Source organism: Dendrobates tinctorius, unplaced genomic scaffold (genome assembly GCF_039654945.1).
Source record: "Dendrobates tinctorius isolate UK_male_01 unplaced genomic scaffold, ASM3965494v1 ptg000128l, whole genome shotgun sequence".
Taxonomy (NCBI): domain Eukaryota; kingdom Metazoa; phylum Chordata; class Amphibia; order Anura; family Dendrobatidae; genus Dendrobates; species Dendrobates tinctorius.
In genome coordinates, this window is record NW_027361796.1 from 13,240,579 (window position 1) to 13,263,394 (window position 22,816).

The 22,816-nt window shown below is 44.0% G+C and overlaps 1 protein-coding gene across 3 annotated transcripts in view; it reads right to left on the reverse strand.

Annotated features, from left to right (window-relative positions):
- Positions 1 to 22,816, reverse strand: part of LOC141047559 (uncharacterized) — a 101,377-nt gene that overhangs the window by 26,742 nt on the left and 51,819 nt on the right. For 2 of the 3 annotated variants that reach the window (XM_073542659.1, XM_073542661.1), the window contains one exon: positions 3,576 to 4,996. The exons of the other annotated variant lie outside the window; for it this stretch is intronic. In XM_073542659.1, the coding sequence (XP_073398760.1) occupies positions 3,720 to 4,996 (1,277 nt within the window). In that variant the 3' untranslated portion in view covers positions 3,576 to 3,719. Of the gene's footprint in view, positions 1 to 3,575; positions 4,997 to 22,816 lie in introns of those variants that run through there. 3 annotated transcript variants of the gene reach the window in all.

Consider the following 22,816-nt stretch of genomic DNA (forward strand, 5'->3'; position numbering starts at 1 on the left):
TGTTAAATGTTAAAAAAAAAAAAAAAAAAAAATAACATACAATACATACATACAATACATACAATACATACATACATACATACATACATACATACATACATACATACATACATACATACATACATACATACATACATACATAGACATACAGTACATATAACATAGAGTAACATACTTACCAATACTTGTCACATTGTTCCCCGAAGCCATTGTCTTTTACGGAATAAATATTAACATAACAAACCACAAAAATACTCACCCACGATCCGAAGCAGTCCACGAGTGTGTCCCACGACGATCTTGGGTAGAGAACGGCAGCATCAGCTGATGCTGCCGTTCTCTACGGGCTGCAGGAATCCAATGACGGAAGGTAGGTATCCTTCCGCACTGTATTCCTCCGCCACTTAAAAAAAAAAAAAGTCCCTAGTCTCACTTTATGCCATTGCTGCGTGGGAAATTCCCACACAGCAATGGCATAAAGTGAGACTAGGGACTTTTTTTTTTTTTTAAGTGGCGGAGGAATACAGTGCGGAAGGATACCTACCTTCCGTCATTGGATTCCTGCAGCCCGTAGAGAACGGCAACATCAGCTGATGCTGCAGTCCTCTACCCAAGATCGTCGTGGGACACACTCGTGGACTGCTTCGGATCGTGGGTGAGTATTTTTGTGGTTTGTTAAGTTAATATTTATTCCGTAAAAGACAATGGCTTCGGGGAACAATGTGACAAGTATTGGTAAGTATGTTACTCTATGTTATATGTACTGTATGTCTATGTATGTATTGTATGAATGTATTGTATGTAGTATGTATGTAGTATATATGTGGTATGTATGTAGCATGTAGTATGTATGTAGCATGCAGTATGTATGTAGCATGCATGTAGTATATATGTAGTATGTATGTAGCATGCAGTATGTATGTAGCATGCATGTAGTATGTATGTAGCATATATGTAGTATGTATGTAGCATGTAGTATATATGTAGTATGCATGTTGCATGCATGTAGTATATATGTAGTATGTATGTTGCATGTAGTATATATGTAGTATGCATGTTGCATGCATGTAGTATATATGTAGTATGTATGTTGCATGTAGTATATATGTAGCATGTATGTAGTATGAATGTAGCATGTATGTAGTATGCATGTTGTATGTATGTAGCATGTAATTTTTTTTTTTTTTTTTTTACATTCAACACATTAGCCGGATGATGGGACTACTACTGTCCCATCATTGGCTAATGTGTCAATCACTGTCATGGTAGCAGGCATCGCCCGATGGGACTTGTAGTCCCATCGGACGATGCCTGCACAGACCCCCGAAGCCTGCACAGACCACCGGCAGGCCGGCACAGCCCCCCGGCAGGCCGGCACAGCCCACCGGAGCCTGCACAGACCACCGGCAGGCCGGCACAGCCCCCCGGCAGGCCGGCACAGCCCCCCGGAGCCTGCACAGACCCCCTGGGAGGCCGGCACAGCCCCCCGAAAGGCCCGTACAGACCCCAGAGAGGCTGTACAAGGCAAAAACAGGGTTTTTCTTATTCCGATACCGGAAGTCCCATAGACTTGAATGGGACTTCCGGTATCGGAATCGGCGATACCGATACTTTTTTTTAAGATCGGCCAATCCATTCCGATCCGATACTTTGAAGTATCGGACGGTATCGCTCAACTCTATTCATGACCCTACTGTTGTGTATGCACTGTAGCACTCTGTACTATACAATTTAGTATTGTTAACACTTTGTGCCTATAATATTCATTTTTATCTTTGTTACTTCTGCACCTCAGCACTTTGACATTTATTTTTTGTACACTGTTGCTGCCATTTTACTTTATCTATTAATTTTAGAATATATTGAGTTGCTTGGCACTTCACTCTGGACATTTGTTGCAATATTTTCCCTCATTATGAGCTTAATTTTATATTTAAAAAATGTGCGCCTATTTGATTCCGCTATTTACCATTATCTAGTCTAATAAAAATATTTTTCATCTACTACATTCTTATTGGCCTTTTTTCACATTTTTCTTTATATGCTCCAAATTTTTGTGCTTGACTTTATTTTTGTTCCATCTTTGATAATTGCTAATAAAAAATAGTCCACTCTGGCACACTTGATTGGCCTTTACAAAGCAAGACAGCCGATTTCTTCCTGCACATCCTTACAGGTGTTTAAATCACATCTACTGAGGAGCATACTCATTACTTGAGATTTCCAGAGCATGCTCGGGTCATCTCCGAGTATTTGGGTATGCTCAGAGATTTAGTTTGTGTCACTGTAGCTGCATGATTTATGGCTGCTAGACAGCCCGAATACATGTGGGGATTTCCTAACAGGCAATCCCCACTTGTATTCAGGCTGTCTAGCAGCCGCAAATCGTGCAGCTACGGCGACAAACAAAATCTCCGAGCACATCCAAGCATGCTCTGGAAATCTCGATTAATGATTATACTCGCTCATCACTAGTTACATCTCTTGACCTTTGGTCAGCTAATACATTAAACTGCACACGTTAATGAGCCATTTCTCCTCCTATTGGCTCTCTTAAAACCCACCTGACCGAGTGCAGCCATTCAGTAGTGTTGCCATGTTATACCTCCCAGATCACAATACCTCCTCTATCTATCCTAGTAAAGACATTTATTCCTTATGCCAGTCACAGTAACAATGAAGGCACAAAACACCACAGTCTGTACTCCTGTGGTACTTGAAACACGGAGGAAAAAATCCCCAGAAACCATGCTTTTCCCGCTGCAATCATACTGACCTGAAGAACCATCTTGCCAGTTACTTTTTACTGCACAAAAAAAAAAAAAAAAACACAACAAGGCTGTTTTTTTTTCTATACATAATTTTACCCAACTGTTTCCCCCTTCACATCTTTTGGTACATTTTATGGAGACATTCAAATCTACACTTCATCCTGCAAAAACAGAAGCCCCTCAAAGCTATGTAGACTGAAAAAAAAAAAAAAAAAGTTATTTCTCTTGGAAGAGAAAAAAAAAAATAAAGGATCAAAATATAAAAAATGTCCAGACCCTTAAAAAGTTAACCAGGCCAATTTGTGCTTTTTTGGTTTTCTTATTTTTAGAATAGCACCATTTAATGGGTTACTTTCATTCTAAATGATCAGGACTTAAGGAAACATGATTGTTGTGCCAGTGGTCACATCTGTGCCAGGCTTCTAGCAGAGAAAGCTCAAATATGGGAGAAGCTCACAAACACTGAAATTCAGATCCAATGGATCTGGACAGCTTTATAGTGCGCCATTGTAATTTACAGGCATTTTACCTAATTAAAAACTTTAGACAACACTTTGTACCATCAACTCTAGCTTGCATGACTGAGCTCAATGCATTAACAGAGCACAGCGATTGGCAGAATCTGAAGCCAAGGAGGGTAAACACCTACTGAGTTTGTTATTGCAGAGCATACATTAATTTTTTTTCTCTTATGTAGATTGCAATTGGAATCCATCTAAAAAACACTAAACACATACTACCCATAGATTTAATCACCGACAACTAGATGCTGTGCGAATCACAAACTTTGGAAATCTACTCTGGTAAAAGTAGTCATAACAATTTTATTTTCCATCATAGAAGAAATATTAAAAACTTTGAATACAACACATTTTTGCATAGAAGTAGTTAGTATGAAAAACCAAAAACTGGAGAACTTTTAGTTTCCAACATTCTCTTATATCTGAGCTAGCGCTGTAGGAAAAGTTTTTGAACAACTGTATTGACTTTAGGCACCAAGGATGACTTGTACCTCAAAATTATGCCATCTTTGATCCAGTCTTTCTCCAGAATCGCCTTGTTTCGCTTTTCCTTACAGTGAAATAGAATAGCATGTCTTCTAGAAACATATGTCAAATCACCAGTAGCCTGTATAACAGAGTGGATTGACGTGTGATTGACTTTTCGTGGATTTATGATAATTTTTGGTGACGTGGTGGTCATGTTATTAATAGGTTCTCTATACAAACGTTCAAGGATATTATCTCCAGGGATTTGATTCCATAAATTGAACCCAGATGCTTGCTTTGAGGATAGAAAAATTTGATTGTAAAAATGAAAGACACTTGTATATGGATACTGCTTTCGGAGATTCCTCATTAAAGTTGGCCAGTCCCAATATTTTACTGGAATGATAATCTCATCAATATCGTTTTGAAGAACATATTCACTTTTAAACATATTTCTGTACATGCAGTCATTTAAAGAAGCAATTTGTCCATAGTAGCCAATTTCACTGTCGAGTCCTTTAACATATTTCCATTTTGGGGAGGTTTTCAGATATTTGTTTATTGGCCAGGGTATTACCTCTACGACACCTTCTTGAGTGTAATATCTCAAAACCTTGTCTACATTGTCACCACAGCTCATGTTATAGATGGTGACTCTAGAAGCTCCAAGTAATTTATACATTTCAATAGCCTGAATCACTTGCAAAGCGTTATCAAACTTCCCAAACAAGGCAGAGATACAAACCGTAAAATTAGCAGAAAATGGCCCCATTGGATCTTTTGAGATCCTAAACACTGGAAGCTGGCCTAGGTCTTTTGAGTGGTTTGTATAGACAGACATGTAGGTATAATTGCATTCTGGTGGATTTGCACATAGAAGATTTGCAGTCTCATAAGGGAACCCCAAGTTGTCCTGAACAATATCAATTTCTGCCATAGCATGTACATAAGCAAATTGCTTACAGTAGAACAAGCAGAAAAAGTTGTTTACTGTGTGATGGACTATAGCAAGTATTCTTATTAAACTGGATTCTCTGGGATCATAATACGGAGCGATAATGAAGGTTTTGTTATCCTGCAATGGTATTAAGGGTCCGATGGCAATGTTGTGAAGGTAGCTTGTTTTAGAATCCTTGGGTTGTAGCAGATATAAGAGAAGGATGAAAAAGAGCACCAATACATTGCAGGCAATGAACATCTGTTTTAATGAGCAGGACATCTTTTCAGCAACACGAACTGTAAAAAAGAAAAATAATATTTACATACTAAAACATTATAGGTGTAAAACATTGATTTTACTGACGAAGCAAAAAAAACCAAAAAACTTGAGTTAGGCAGTTTTGCAAAATTTCATAAAATCTGCTCTCAAAATGAAAGAAATTGGAAAAAAGAAAATTTGCTATGGACCACAAGGCAGTACGTTCCATATAGCAAGGCCGTAAACTTGCTATGGGGTCCTCAAAGACTGAGAAACTAGTATGATTGGTCAAGTCCTATTGTCAATTGACTTACAAGAACCATAATAGGAAGTCCAATTTAATATTTACTATGGGGCCATTGTGAAACTTGTTTTGCCATTTTCACTTTTATGTCAGTGGTATTTTGTTGAAATCAGTTTTTGTACTGTACATATTTTCATTAGTGCAACACTAGGAAAATGTTACTTTGTATCTAACACTTAATTGCCTGGAAATTGAATACAAATTAATATTTGATGATGATAGAGTAGGAAATTAGATGAGCAAATGGATTTGATGTGAATTGAGCTCACAGAAAAAAAAGACTGTCATTTTACATATTGTGAAGATGAAGATTACTCAAAAGGACCTCACTGGCCCTGGCCTCCTCATAATGCCTTGTAGTTATCCAACGACATGGTAAAATGCAGCCAATCTAAAGGGACCATCACAGCCTTTACACGGGCTGTAGTAAGGAATGCAGAAGCCATTTTTATTTTTGGGTGTGTGAAGACGCTGCGGATTCTGCTGCGGAATTGTCCGCAAGGATTTTGCAAAGTCTGCAGGTAAATCCGTAGGTCAAAAGACCTGCAGTTTATCGGCGGATTAGCCTGTGGTTTTCTCCCCTGCGGTTTGACACCTGGACAATGGAGTAGGTGTGAAACCATAAAAGAAGAAGTGATCCAGCTGAAGTGCTCTGGTGATTTATTGAGTGCTGTTCAGACAACAGAACATTGTTTACGCGTTTCTGGCTAGACGCCCTTAATCATAACCATAGGTGTGAAACCGCTGTGGATTCCGCACAAAGAAGTGACATGCTGTGGATTTGAAACCGCTGTGGATTCCGCACAAAGAAGTGACATGCTGTGGATTTGAAACCGCGGAAAATTCCGCACCGTGTGCACTGCGTTTTTTGTTTTCCATTGATTATAATGGTACTGTACACCGCAGCAGAAACTGCTGCAGATCCGCAAGACCAAATCCACTGCGGATCCGCAGCAGAATCCGCAGCGTGTGCACACACCCCTTAAGTGATTTAGGATAGTGATGGGAGGTCAGAGCTCACATAATCAGTAGGGATAAGGAGAGAAAGCAATAAAACTTATGATCATGCTCACACATTCACACAGGTGACCAAGGAGGGAAATATTTCATAGAAAAAGGAAAGTCCAGCTCAAGGAGTAAAATCCAGCATTTTCTTAATTTGTTTCATTAAAATACAAGCATGGCTGCTATAGTCATCATTGCAGTTTTTACCCTGACATAGGATAGCCGCACAGAGTGCCCAGGAGATTCTGTACGCATTTCGAGCGGTATACGCTCTTAGACTCAGAATCTTGAAGCATTTCAAGATGTCCAAGTGGAGTGGTGTCCTTGCTGCAGCATCAATGAGGGGTGAGCTGAACTAAATCCTTCTTTCTCCAAAGGGAAATATTTACCAAAGAGAAGCTGCAGCTGTACCTAAATGGTCCATATACAGACTAGAAAAGGCTCTAGACTCACATCTAAATACACTTCCTCAGATCCAACAAAAGCTAGATGAAAGCATGCAGGGAGACACTAGTACCCAGGGTGAGAAATTAACACATTGATCAAAGGATATAAATGGGATACATAAGAAATAAAAATATATATATATATTATACGCTATCTCCTCCCTGACCAAACATGGAGAAGGGAAGGGTGCTGGAAAAGAAAACTCACAGGTTTGCAGCAAGAAAAAACTGGGGCTTACAAGACAAGGTAAACCCCTAGCTGAGGAGCTGGAACTCCAAACACCATTCTATTTGAAGTATAGCCAGCAAGGTAGGCAAGTGAAAGGTAACTAAAGAGAGATAGAAGCCAACCAAGAAAGGAAAACCAAGACAAAAAGAATCCATCAGCATTTGCAAAAAAGACTAAACTAGCCGAGATGGAAACCGACAACGTAGCAAAAAGGTCACTAGATTGAATCCAGAAAATGAGCCATGACAGTAACACTGAACAAATAGTCTAGACTTTAATGTGTTGTACAACTGCAGCTTAGAAAAAGGAGTATGTTAGTCTGCAAATAGATTCAAGTTCATAGTTCGGAGAGGTGCCAGCAGCAGCAATAGATTTCATGTATTTTATCAGTGATTGTATAGCTGATATTTGTCCTGCTGCATTAGAATTACAATTACACATTACTTTTTATTTTAATGCACTATAAGGCAGCAAGCACTTTTTAAAAAAAAATAATTATATATTTTTATTTTTTTATTTTTTTTCATTACACATACACACACCTGAAATCCACCCTAGGGTGAAGTCAAATGGCCTTATAAATCGGACCAAGATTGTATTGCAGTGCACAGAATGGCCATGGGTCGCCTGACCCTAGAATGACAAATTCATGCGTTTCTCTGCAGCAGTCACGCTCATGTGAGCCTCCTGCCAATCATTGCACTGTATTCCAATCTCAGTCTGATTTATACACCAGTCTTAAGGCCCCGTCACACTAAGAGACTTACCAGGGATCCCGACACCGATATCAAGGTGTCAGGATCGCTAGTAAGTCGCTATGTGATTGCTGGTGAGCTGTCACACAGACAGCTTCACCAGCGATCAGCACAGCGATGCCGAGCGCTCGGCATCGCTTGCCATCGCTGTAAAAATTGAATCAAAATAAAAAATAGTTATTCTCACCTTCCGACATCCTGTTCAGCCATCCTGCCTCTCTCCACGCTCCGGTCCCAGTGATCCTTTGCACGAATGACCGCGAGATGTCACGGTCTCGAGGGATAACAAAGTCTCGCGGTCATTCGTGCAAAGGATCACTGGGACCGGAGCATGGAGAGAGGCAGGATGGCTGAACAGGACGTCAGAAGGTGAGAATAACTATATTTTTTATTATTTTTTTTTTTTTTACACCTGATCGCTGGTCTCCCGCCTGTCACACACAGCGATGCGTGCTGGCCAGCGGGAGACCAGCGACCAAAGAAATGTCCAGAGGTTTCTTCCAGCGATCAGCGATACCCGGCAGGGGGGCCGCTCGCTGATCGCTGTCACACACAGCGATCTCGCTGGTGAGATCGCTGTTACGTCACAAAAGTTGTGACTCAGCAGCGATCTCGCTACCGAGATTGCTTAGTGAGACGGGGCCTTTACTTCACCCTTAATCTGAGATGCTGATTAAGCTTGCTTGTTATCATGGCCGCATTCGGCATTCATGCTGCCCTATGCACATTAAGTGGTCATGTCCCATACTGCCAAGCCTGACCAAGTATGATCACATGACATCTATTCAAGATGTAACCCACCTGAAAAAGTGCTAAACAAAAAAGAATGAACATATGCACTGCAGTTTTAAGATGAATAGTTGTTCATATGTTCAGTCTTTTGAGCTGCTTTTAAATCACTTCAGGTTTTTAAAAATGCCAAGTGGTTAAAATTAGTGAATAACTGTTCGTGTACTTGGTGCATTTAAGTGCAGCTTCCCACCTGTGCGAATTCTATGTCCACCTGTCTCTGGATATATGAAGCCGAAGCTTTCAGTGAAAGAAAATGGGCTGGTGGAAAAGGGGAAACAAACAAAAACAAAAAAAAAGCTGGGGAGGTGCACTTAAATGTTTAGCCACATCATGAAACACTGAACCCTTGTACTTAATTTGAACAGTTATTCATGGCCAACAGAGTCCTTATACTAATTTACCGTAAATATGGGAAAAAAAGTGATGCCAGCATGTCCTGAATAATCTTCCGCCTGAAAAAAACTTGTAGGATTCAGAGATCTCTAAAAATACGGCATGTGCCAGCACATACCCTTTACATAGTAGTTACGGCATCCATAGACACTAGACTCAAGTTCGCCATAACCAGAGATTGACAGATTTGCCCAACAGTCTAATGTAATGCGTTCTCCTAACTGAGGATTGTTAGGGGGAAGATAGTTCACCTCCAGTGCTTTGTGGCTGTAGGCCTGCATGTCATGGGCAACTGTACTGAGTTTAATTTTTTTTTTTTTTCATTCAAGTGGGGAATAATGGTTTATACAATAAAAAAAGTCCACAAAATCCAGACATAACATGGACTGTCTACCGTTTTTTTTTCTTCAAATCAATTTAAGTCAAATTTAACTTCTGTATATGTCACATCAGTACAGAGGCCTGTTGCATGAACTGGATTTTCAGATGTGTATCTACTACCCAATTAACTATTTTTTTTTGGATGTGTTGAATTTTTTTTATCAAAAAAAGATTGTTGACATTTAACATTGTTGAACATATGTCATGCCACGCATTATGTTATCAGAAGTAACCTCATCATTCTGTTACTAAAGTCAGCCTTCTGCATACATGTAAAGCACCATGGAATAACAACAACAATACATTGGTCTGTGTGATCACAAGTGACCAAGATCATTTTTGGACCAGTTTTTCATTTAAAATTCATGGCAAGCCTTTCAGTGCATGGTTTTTAAGTGGGCTGTTGACTTTTGCCAGCTTACCAACCTTATCCTATGTTTATATACCACTACAAAATTATGGCAGGGCTAAAAAAAAAAAAAAGAAAAAAGTTTGATACAGACCTAGAAGACCTCAGTGATATACTCTAGGGATGAGCAGAAGTGGTTGGTGATACTTTGCCATCACTCGACTATTGCAGGGCTCAGATGTGCTCATTACACGGCAAGAAATGTGTCACTGTAATGCCGTAGCCATCTTTGTTGTGGCATTACTGTGATTGGCTGGTCATGTTACCTCAGGGGTAGAGTTGAGCGACTTTGGTCGGATCGGGTTTCGTGAAACCCGAATGAAACAAAATAAGTCTCAGATGAAACTCGTCCGACTAGAGCAAAAAAAGTCGAAGTTTCGTCCGACTTTTATTTCCCATTGACTTGCATTGGGGTCGGGTTTCGGACGAAACTCCGACTTTGTTTTGCTCTAGTCGGACGAGTTTCATCTGAAACTTATTTTGTTTCATTCGGGTTTCACGAAACCCGATCCGACCAAAGTCGCTCAACTCTACTCAGGGGTTATTAAAGAGGTGCTACCCAGCTCAGCACACTGACACTATTGCACAGCTCTGTGACAATTCGTATTGGAGGGAGAGAGCGCTTGTCTAGGTGTGTGTGCACATTATAATGAATCAAAAGCCTGTAGTGTCGATACTGGTGCTGCAGCTGAACCATAGTACTCACAGCACATACAACCTGCATTTAGCCTAGGGAGGGAAAGGGCATCGCAGGAGCAAGAAGAATGACAGAATCCAGTCTGTAGACAGGGATTACACATGTGCAGTCCACTGAACATACATACATAAATACATACATACACACACACACACACACACACTAGTATAAGCCGACCCCCCTAATTTTGCCGCAAGAAACTGGGAAAAACTTATTGACTCGAGTTTAAGCCTAGGGTGGAAAGTGCAGCAGCTACTGGTACATTTCAAAAATAAAAAGAGATACCAATAAAAGTAAAATTGAGACATCAGTAGGTTAAATGTTTTTGAATATCCATATTGAATCAGGAGCCCCATATAATGCTACACAAAGGTTAACAATGGCCTCATAAGAAACTCCATACAAAAAAACACCCCATATAATGCTGCACAAAGGTTAATAATGGCCCCATATGAAGCTCCATAGATTATGCCCCATATGCTGCTCCATAAGATGTGCTCCATAGAATAGGTCCCATATGCTGCTGCAGCTGCAAAAAAACATAAAAGACACACTCACCTCTCAACGCTGGGGGCCAGGTGGCTGTGTCCTGAGCAGGCCGGGACACCGGCACGCTATGGGGGACAGGTGCCAGTGTCACCGCTGGCTCAGGCCCCCTGCACCTGCGATATTCACCTGTTCCCGTTACACCGCTGTGCGCCGCTCTATCTTCCAGGTCCTTCTGTTAGTGACTGTTAGGCAGAGGACACGGAGCGCACTGAATAAGTCATCGCGCCCTCTGACCTGAACATCACAGATAGAGGACAGAGCAGCGCTCAGCGATGAAATGGGGACAGGGGAATATCGTATATACTTACCCCCTCCTGGCGCGGTCTCTGCAGTCCGCTTATCCCACGGTCTCCGGCAACTCTTCCTTCCTTCTGCGGTCACGTGGTACAGCTCATTAAAGTCATGAATATGCACATATTCATGACTTTAATGAGCGGTACCATGTGACCACTGAAGGAAGGCGCCAGAAACCGTGGGAGAAGCAGGGGGCTGCAGAGACGCGCCGGGGGGGAGGGAAGTATAATCTGACACCCCTGGCTCCCCCACCAACCCCCTGGCGCATAGGACTCGAGTAATAAGCCGAGAGGGGGACTTTCAGCCTTAAAAAATGGGCTGAAAATCTCAGCTTATACGCAAGTATACATGGTAATATACCACGACAATAACAATCTGCAGCTATTTTCTTGTGGGGGTTGGAAAAATGCAATATATTATCATCCATTAAGTATTGTGCTTTGGAAGTCCTTTGTGTTATATAACAGACCCAAAAATCTTTGAAACATTTTCCTGGGCTACATTTCTCAGTCACACACACCATTCCATAGTGTGGAGTAAATTTCTGTGAACTCAGTTAGCAAAAGCTTTTAAAAATGTTGTAGGCCTCCATTTCTCAGACACCGTATTACATGGTTTGTGAACATTTCTGTGATCTGTATTACAGAAAAAGCATCAAAACATTTTTCTGGATTGAATTTGCCTGTCATTTATACACTTGCATTCTTCTACATTATGGTAAACTGAAACCATTTTGATTGGTGCAAGTGACCAATTTTTTTCTTTTATCAAAAATAACCTTGGTTTAAGAGACCTAGCAATTACAGAATGCACAAGGCGTGCATGAAGGGATGTGAAAGTGCTGATGATGGTGCATACAGATGCCAAGATTACGTGGGGTAGGTGCAACTACGCCTGATGCTGGAGCACAAGAAACACGCCCATTAATGACACATGGATTCCTTTCCCACTTTGCAGAGAAGCACAGTACACCACTTCTGAAGACAGAGCAGTGCAAACAGGTGGTCAGTTATTTGGCAGATAATACTTCCAGCTGGCTAAGCAGCCCTACACAGTCTTCCAACCAGTCCAGTCTCACAAGCATAAAGTCTGGATCACTTAATCCTCACCCTGCTCCTCCTTCCTCCCACTATGTTGAGTCCCAAGAGACTAGTGACATCACAATAGAACACTGAGGAGAGGTTTACCAAAACATTTTACTGTGGCCTCTCAACCTGCATGCGCCAAGAGGGACAGGAGGACATGCTGTTTAGTGATGCACAAAACTTAGAACAGCCACTGCCACAAGAAGATGACAGGGGGACAGCAAATTTGGGATAAGGAGGAGGAGACACCGTTGTCACCAAGTCATGTTGTTAAGACACAAAGTCAGGAGGATGAGTGTGCACTGGTGGATGATGAAGTCACCAACTCAAACTAGGAAGCTGGCATGCAGAGGTAGGGCAGCAGTGCTGAGGGCTGATGTTAATATTCTGGGAAGGAGCCAGAAGGCATAAAAAGGTTCCAAGGCAATTAATATCAGCTCACAGCTGTTTGATTAGCCTTTACTGGCTAGTTTACAGGGTAACCCCAGGAAAAAAAAAAAATAATGACATGTGATCCCTATTAAAAAAAAACAAAAAAAAAAAAAAAAAAAAAAAAAAAAAACACACACAACCCAACCAGCAGAGGCTAGGCAGAGATCTGCGGGAGGATATTAATAGCCTGGGAAGGGGTCATGGATATTAGCAGCCCCCAGGCTAAAAACCACAGGTTAGTAATGGAGAGGAGTCAATAAGACACCCCAATTAACCCCATAGTGATATTTTATAAAACAGACACCCATAATAAGCCGGATTACTTACCGGTAATGCTCTTTTAATGAGTCCACGACAGCACCCACTTGAGAGAGGGATCCACCCATAGGAACAGGAAACCTACAGAAATAAAAGGGGCGGTCCGCCTTTCCTCAGTTGGATTTCAGAGTATTAGAGGAACCGCGCAAATATTAGGCAAAATGCAATATAATCTTTTATATCTAGGAACTATATTCTACTATATACTATTCTATACACAATTCTATATACAACCATTATGTGCTCCTATTTACATCTAATTTAGGGAGGGTAGTGAGTGGGTGCTGTCATGGACTCATTAAAAGAGCATTACTGGTACGTAATCCGGCTTTTTACCCTTTGCCATGACAGCACCCACTTGAGAGACTTTCAGAGACCATCACCTGGGAGGGACCACCATGCTGAGGACAGCTCTGCCAAAGGCTAGGTCAGAAGAAGATGAGAGATAGAGTCTGTAGTGATTATAGAACGTGGATGGAGTTGACCGAGTTTCTGCCTTACATATGGATTCGATTGAGATGTCCCTCTTTCTGCCACAGGAGGATGCCATAGCTCTAGCGAAATGTGCCCTTATACCCTCTGGAGGATTTTCATTTTTCACGGAGTAGGCCAGATAGATTGCGTCACTGATCCTTTGGGACCAGGTGCCTCTCGTGACTCCGTACCCCTTTCTGCAGCCCTGAAAGGATATAAAACAGAGCCCTACACTGCCTCCAACTCCTAGACCTTTCGATGTAATTTAAAACTACTCTCCTCACATCTAGGGTGTGGAATTTTTCCAGTTCTGGAGAGATGAGATCGCTAAAGAAGGATCTTTTGTGATCTGTGAAATCTTCCTGCCACTTTTGGAAGATACAAGGCTTCTGGCTTCAATATCAGCCTATCTTGGAATGTCAATATGAATAGCGCTGCCTGGCAGATGTCAGGGACACTAAAAGGGCTGTTTTTAGTGACAAGTATTTTGGTGACACAGAATCTAATGATTCAACGAGAGGCCCTGTTAGGGCATCCAGGACCAGGTTTAAGTCCCGGGGGGAACCCTAGATATGTGAACCGGGTTAATGCATTCACAGGCCATCATGAACCGTGATATACACCTGTCTCCTGCTATGTCATAACCATAAAAGGTCCCCTAGAGCAGATATCTGGACCTTTAGTGTATTGACAGATGGGAAGAGATTTTGGCCTCTTTGTAGAAATTCTAGGACGTCCGGAGAGTTAGAGGTTGTATGGCACTCTAGGAATTTCCTCCATATTTTGGTGTAAATCTTTGTGGCAAATTGCCATCTGCTCTATAGGAGTGTATTAACTAACCCTTCCGAAAAAAACCTTGATCTCAGGGGCTGCCTTTCAAGTTCCAAGCTGTCAAGTAGAGGCTCTCCACTTGAGGATGGAAGAATGGTCCCTGAGAGAGCAGATTGAGGATTGAAGTGAGAACCCAAGGGTCTGATAATATCATGGTCTGCAGACAAGACAACCATGGCCTTTTGGGCCAGAATGGTGCAATTAAGATTATCCTCACCTACTCCTCCCTGATTTTCCGGATGACTTGTGGCAACAGTATTATTGGAGGAAAGGCATACGCCAGCTCGATCCGCCATGGAGCTTGAAGGGCATCCACCATCTTTTTTTTCTGGGAAACGCATTCTCAGCACATCAGTGGTTCTAGCACTGCCAGGTTTTATATTTACTGCCTCTTCCATTTCAGCCCTGGAAGTCATTCCCCCACTTCCGGGGCAGGAGCGCTTCCCGGTCTATTGCACATGCGCGGCCCAGCCCCATTCCTCCCCAGTCCCACCATGCTGATACCGGCAGTGAATTTCAGTTATTGTAATAGATAATTATAAACACTGCAGCCCCAGAATAGGTTTAGAAAGAAAAAAAAAAAGTATTGCCCAGCTAAGGCCTGTTTCACACTTGCTTTTTTTTCCAGCGCGTTTTTCCCGCAAAAAAACGCATTGAAAAACGCATACAAAAGCATACAACTGCTGCGTTTTTTTCAAGCATTTTTATGAGCATGCATGAAAAAAACGCAGCGGTTTTAAGCGTTTGTATGCGTTTTTACCGCGTTTGCGTTTTTTTCCAACATTAGGTGGCCCCTCACACTAACCCAAACCATGACTTTACTAACCCTAACCCTGACCCTTAACCAAACCATACTTAACCCTAACCCTGACCCTAACCCTAACCCTTAACCAAACCATACTTAACCCTAACCCTAACCCTGACCCTAACCCTAATTCTGACCCTAACCCTTAACCAAACCATACTTAACCCTAACCCTGACCCTAACCCTAACCCTAACCCTTAACCAAACCATTCTTAACCCTAACCCTGACCCTAACCCTAACCCTAACCAAACCATACTTAACCCTAACCCTAACCCTAACCCTTAACCAAACCATACTTAACCCTAACCCTGACCCTAACCCTAACCCTGACCCTAACCCTGACCCTAACCCTTAACCAAACCATACTTAACCCTAACCCTGACCCTAACCCTTAACCAAACCATACTTAACCCTAACCCTGACCCTAACCCTAACCCTAACTTTACCCAAACCCCTAAATTCCATTGTCTAAACTAATGTTAAAAAAAAAAAACGCATGTGCAAAAAACGCATACATAAGCATGCCAATGCGCACATATGCTCACCATAGACTTATAATGGGTGCCTTGCTGTAAAAAAACGCATTGCGCGCGCATGCGTTTTTTTGAGGCAAATCGGACGCACAAAAAATGCAACAGGTTGCATTTTGTGCGCCCGAGCACATACCGCAAAAAAACGCATGCGCGGTAAAACGCGTACAAACGCATGTGTATGCGCACATAAGCGCATCCCATGCAAAGTATAGGAAAAAAAAAACGCATGTGCTAATTAGCGCTAAATTACCGCGAAAAAAAACGCAAATGTGAAACTAGCCTAAAGTATGGAGATAGCCTCAGCCACAACACATTGAGGACCGTACAGACCAGTAATCGGCTGCACATGCTTAACACAGGACTGTTGCTTCATCAGTCCTCCTGGGCTCAGATTAAACCTTGTTTACTGACTAGCTTACTACACTACAAGAAGACCTGCAGGACAGACACTGGAATGCTGTTTTACTGATGAAAGACACAGAGTCTGGACTCTGGAAATGATGAAAACAAGTGGTGGTGGGACTGCTGGTAAAAACCACTTTACACAAGAGATTATCTGAAACTACCTCTATACGAGTGATATTTATACACCCAGACTGCCATGGTGGGAGGAACCCCACTCTAGTTAGTGGACAGCAGGTTTCCTCCCATCACAGAGGGCAATTATCTACTGCGAGGCAGTGGGACTATAGGTTCTCAACTGCAAGAGTCCTGGATACAGATTCTCTTATCATAGGAGCCCTGACTGCTGAAAGAGTAGCGAGTATGGGATCCTTTGGTACATTACACAGAGCTGCTGAATCACCACAAGGTACAAATTGCAGTGATGCCATCTTTGGTAAACATAATACAACAGACTTCCATTAAAGTTAACTATGAAAGAGACTTGCCTTTAGCACTCAAGGCAGTAGCACACTTGAGTTCTGTTCCAAACAGAAGAAATGCTAAATTATTAGGCTAATCCAAGTATAAATGTTCCTTTGGCTAAGCCCAGTTGCAATGACACATCATGATGCACAGAAGCAGTATAATGCAATGTGATGCCTAGAGGCACTATGATGCCTAGAGACACTATGATGCACTGAGACACCATGAGGCACTGAGAACGGCCATGCTCGGAGGTGCCAAAACAAGAGACAAGGCCCACAGTTACACCCAAGAGAGCAATCTCTCAGCGTTCCGGATAAACCTCCACACAATAGTACATCTCAATTGTCAGACTGACCCCACCCAAAGGAGCCAATTAATGAGCTGCAGCTGGAGAGAAGTCTTCATGGAAACAATCTTCTGCATTAACGCCATGTGTTATGGACAGAGTACTTAAGTTGTAAAGAAAGTGAAACGTTTGTTTTTTGAAGAAAACAATGGAAAACATGTTTCACCAAAGTCACTCTGAAGCCTAGTCAAAAGATTCATGCAACTAACTGAATTCAAATCATGAGTTGCATCCTGGACGTATGGCCTTACTATAGCCTAGAGGTCCAAGGTCTAGCAGCGTATATCTGAAAACCCACCTCAGCACATGAGGCTCCTGGCCCAGCTTCGGCACAAAGGCATGAGACTAGCATCAGCCTAGAGGCCTAGGCCATCAACACAGCATTCCATCGTGCACTTACCTGTGCCAGCTCCATACCTGCTAGAAAAACAGGAGACGCTGGTAACGCCGAGAGACCACCGTGGAGGGAAGCGGCATCCCATCAGGAATGCAGCATTACTGCCAATGATTTCCTTTCCTGTGCCCCACAAGATCTATGAAACCAGCCTGTTGCCTTTCTCGTACTGCACTTCTGAGTTCCACTGTGGAATGCATGCTGACCTTATGTGTTAATGGAGGAGCGGGGCAGCTGATTCCCAAACCCCCACTCCCTCTGCTCCTCACATGTAGCGGGACAGCCTCACCTGGAACCCGACCACACACCACGTGAGACCAGACTCCCTGCACCCAGACCTCACGGATAGCTGTCAGACGAGGAGGGAGGCCGATAGACAGAACTTCCCCAACGCTGCCTCTGGACTACAGCCCCTGCCATTCAACGGACACCGCACAGGCAGCATGCTCTGGTCCAGGTACTTTCGTCTCTGTTGGTCTTTCGGTTCCTACAGGAACCGAACTGAGGAGGAGAGGTGGACCGCCCCTTTTATTTCTGTAGGTTTCCTGTTCCTATGGGCGGATCCCTCTCTCAAGTGGGTGCTGTTGTGGCAAAGGGTAAAAAAGTCCTTTATGGTAAATTTAGATTCAATAAAGGAGTCTGTGTGATTATTTCAAATACTTACTGAACACCCAATCCCCGATGCCCTCATCTCCTGCAAACAATCAAAAAATAAACCAACATATAATACTATCCGGTCTGACAGTCCATATAAGGGCAGAGACACTGCCGTATTTCTCGTATGAGAATTGCATCGTTAAACTTGCACTGGCTGTCGGCACTCCTGACCTGAGCTTGACAGCTGCATAGTAATCCATCACGCCGTCATGCTCAGGAGAGGTGCCGTCCCGTCCGTATAGTGCGATGCCATTATCGCATGAGAAATACGGCAGTGTGACTCCAGCCTAATACTGAGAGTCCCACGGTGATCTCCTTGATGTTGGTATTGTCAAGTAGTTTACCTCAGGGGAGACCGAGCATCTCCACATCCCCTTACCCCGCATGAATATAAAAACCCCATACCGGCGCAAACTAAAACACGGACACTAATATTTTATCTTTGGAATTTATATGGCCACAGCAGCCTTTTATTAAACCAACAAACAATAAACACTGTATTATAAATAACATAAGTACAATGACTTGAACACTGAAGGAGGGGTCCTTAAAGCCACAAGATCTTGGTGAAGTAGCTCAAAATGCTGTGAACAAACCCCATCAATTTGCTCCCAGCAGTTATCCCACAGGTTCAGGAGTACCAGCACACCTAGAAATATTGTTCACAAACTACATGGAGATCCGCCCCCTTCTGACGGAAAACTCACCATCCACCTTTCACCAGATCACCACCAACATACCTTTTAATGGATGAGATCCTATACACCGAGTCTCCAAAACCAATTTCAACCGACTTCAAGGACTCCCCCCTCCTCCAAAACTGCCACAACGAGGGGGCCTTGAACACCTCAATGACCTGAGACCCCCCAACCCGCCATGCTACGGCCCTCTCTATGCCGTACTGAAGGCCGAGGGCCCAAATATCGGAACTGCATTTAAATGGATACCGTCCGCCAACCAAAAGTCGCCCTCGCCCTTTTCCAAGTCCAAGTGCCGCACGGCCACTCCCCCGTTCCTAACGACAAAAGACACCGCCTTGTTGACTTTTATCCGCACCCTATTGACCTTCACCAAGGATCTCATCGACCGCCATCGCGGAACTATCTCAGACCACATGATAGTGACCCCCTAGTACAGCAACCACAACCTCAAGCAATCCTGCTTAATATCCTTAACCAATTCCCGAAAAGGCCGAACCGCCAGATCGTTACCCCCAGCGCGCAGAACGAGAATATCTGGTGCACGGTCCAAACGGGCACATTCGTGTATCTCCTGCAACACCCTTCGCCACACCAGGCCCCTGAAGCCGAGCCACCGCACCACCGCCACGGTCCTGGGAAACCCCAGCTGTCTGCCTTCATTCCTGACATTCACTCGCAACGCTCCCCAATAAACGAAGGAGTGACCAAAAATCCAGACCAGCAGCGGCTCAGCACCTGAAACAAAAATGCTATACTAACATCAAAATATACTTGAAGAATAATTTAACAGCAGCCCACACAGCCACCTCCCCATCCCCATGATCAATTCGAACCCCCCCCACAAAGCTAAGGCCGAATGTAACTGCGGTACAGATTGGACTTCCACCCACCAATACGCTGTATTGAAGCGGGACCCAGACCCCCGCTTCGGTCGCCGCTCCTATGCTAAACGAATGAGAGGCAAAGTGGGAATCGTCCAGACCCAACAACCGAATGGACTTCTTAAAAACAGCGCCAAACTGGTACCGAGACAAGCTGCCACCATCAACGTAGCACAACAGGGAACCGCTCAAGCTGGGACAATGTTCCCCAAAACTCCGCAAACAATGAACGGGGCACATTGAGGAACCAGGCACGCAACCCAGCACAACTCTGCGGCCTTTTCCGGACTGGTCCGTCTTGGACCATTGCAGCCAGAATTCAACACCCTGTGAGGTCAATACAACATCCCTGGTCAATAGGCCACCAATCGACTCATTGTTTGGGGAAGCAAGCTCCCCCACCCGCAAGGCCCCAAAAAATGCAAACGAGAAAGCCAGACGAAACAAAACCTCATAGCACGAAGAACAAACCGACTCCAAAATACGGCCCAACTGCTCTAATAAGTTAAAAGATACAGGCCGCCTTAAAATCGCCCCCGCTTTTGAAATGGCGGAAACCCTTTGCCACGCTAGTCTGATTGCCGTATGTGGAGTCGGGAAGGAATTTTTTTCCCCAATGTGAAGCTTACTGTTTGCCACATGGGGTTTTTTTTGCCTTCCTCTGGATCAACATGTTAGGGCAAGTTAGGATAGGATATGGGTTGAACTAGATGGACTTAAAGTCTCCCTTCAACCTTAATAACTATGTTACTATGTTACCTGTTTGACCAAAAATGTCTTTGTCAAATCCCTGCTCCCGTGCAAGCGAAAACCAAAAGACAAACCGGCCAATAAGCATGTGACTTTCGCACAGGACCAACCCTCAGTAGCACCGTGCCCCAACCAGAACAACAAAATTCCCTCCTGATTCAGCCCAGACCCGCTGGCCTGGCCGGCCGTAAGGACCTCCTCCCACATCCGCCACGATGCCCGGTAGGCCTACCATGCTTTTGGAGCCAAGGAAAATCTAATCAGCGACTCTGTGGCCCATAAGCCACCTTCCACAGCACTTCCGAACAGGCTAACCCCTCGATCTTTGCTTCTGGAGCCAAAGAACGAAAATGATCCCACTGCGAACGAGATAGAGAGTCAGCTATCTCATTCCTGATACCAGGCACATGCGTCGCGGTCACATGCACATTCAAGGACAAACATAATAGCACCAACTGTTGTAAAACTCGAATGACTGTAGGGGACGATGCGGTAAGGCCATTAATCGCACTCACAACGCCCATGTTGTCGCAATTGAAAACGCACTCGCCGGTCCCTAAAATCCCGTCCCCACAAATGCACAGCCACAAGAATTGGAAAAATCTCCAACAGCATGATGTTGCGCACCAGGCCAGCCGAAATCCACTCATCAGGCCATTGAGCCGAGCACCATTGTCCTCTGAAATAGGCCCCAAAACCAATTCCGCCAGCCGCATCTGTAAACAATTCCAGTGCATCGTTCCCTACAACCTCCGCCATTACCAAAGAGCGGCCGTTGTATTCCTCCAAAAAGGACTCCCAAACCGCCAAGTCTGCCCTCAGCTCCGACGACAACCTGACGAAATGATGGGGGGCCCGAACCCCAGCAGCAGCGCTAGCCAGCCTACGTGAAAAAACTCGCCCCATCGGCATAACACGGCAAGCAAAGTTAAGCTTCCCCAACAGCAACTGGAGATCACGCTATTTTCTCAAATAGCACGCTCGGACCAACTCAGTCCTCAAATCCACTAGCTTGTTCTCGGGCAGCCTGAACTCCCACTCCACAGTGTCGATGACGATCCCCAAAAAACGCAAACACGTACTAGGACCCTCCATTTTTCCAGGCGCCAAAGGGACTCCAAAATGGTCCGCAACCCACTCTGACATTCAAAATCCTGTGACAGCGCGATGAATCCGCAGGACCGACGCACAAAAAGTCATCCAAGTAATGAATAACGGATTCGAAACCGGAAACGTCGCGCATGACCCACTCAAGAAAGGAACTGAAGGCCTCAAAATATGCACCGGACAACGAACATCCCATAGGTAAACACCTATCCACAAAAAACCTGCCTTCCCAAAAACAACCCAGCAGCTTCATGCTATTGGGGTGAACCGGTAAAAGACGAAAAGCGAATTCAACGTCAGTTTTTGCCATAAGGGCTCCACGACCACATTTTCGCACCCACCGAGCCGCCTCATCAAACGAGGAGTATACCACCGAACAGATCTCCGGATCAATACCATCTTTGACCAACCTCCCGCATGGGTAGGACAAATGCTGGATAAGCCGAAACTTATTCTGCTCTTTCTTCGGAACGACTCCCAAAGGGGAAACCACCAAATCCGGAAAAGGAGGGGAAACGAAAGGGCCAGCTATACGGCCCAATGAAACTTCTTTTTCAAGTTTTTCCGAAACAATCGCGGCATGCGACAGAGCCGAACGCAAATTCTTCAAAACTAGCGGAATATCAAACGGAGGACAAGGGATAAGAAAACCCTCCTTAAATCCCGCATACAGCAACGCCGCTTTATCCCTATCCGGGTACCTATTTAGATAGGGGACCATTCTTTCCAGATTCACTGGAGTCTCCCCCTTGCGAATTTCTGCCCCCGGTTCTAGGCTCCCCTTTCTTGAAACACTTGGACGCTCCATGTGAGGCGCCATTACAATTGGAGCAGAGGTGTTTGAATTTACAATTTGTCCCAAACTTACACTGGCCGTTGTTAAATTGCCAGAACACCCCCACCTTATGAGTCCCTGTTTGCCCTTGCCCGCTTCCACTTGTAGCGCTGGAGTTGCTACTACTTTGGCTGGTGCTCCCAGCCCCCCCATGAATGGAGCTCCCAAACTTGTTCTGGGCTATCACACGCATCCACAATCCAATATCTTTCTGGTCCCAGCGAATAGCTGGACGCACGTCCATCCTCTGCCAGAATTGCTCGTCATACCTCAGCCACGCCTGAACCCATACACTCTGCAAGTCTCCCCTATAGCGTCCAGGTAACAAAACAGCGCGGAGCAGTTGTCCGGGGCTTTTTCCCCCAATGATGCTTGCCAAAATGGCAAAAGCTTGCTGCCAGTTTACAAATGTCTGAGGGATCAGACGCCACCTGCGCTTTTCCTCCTCCTCCTTCTTGCTATCCTCTTTCTTGCTCTTATCCAGGTTAAATTTCTCAAGAGGCAACAAAGAAAATATTTCAACATACTCATCATTCCAAATACGCCCTTTCACCCCTTTCTTTAAATGAGTCCCTAGTGGGCCT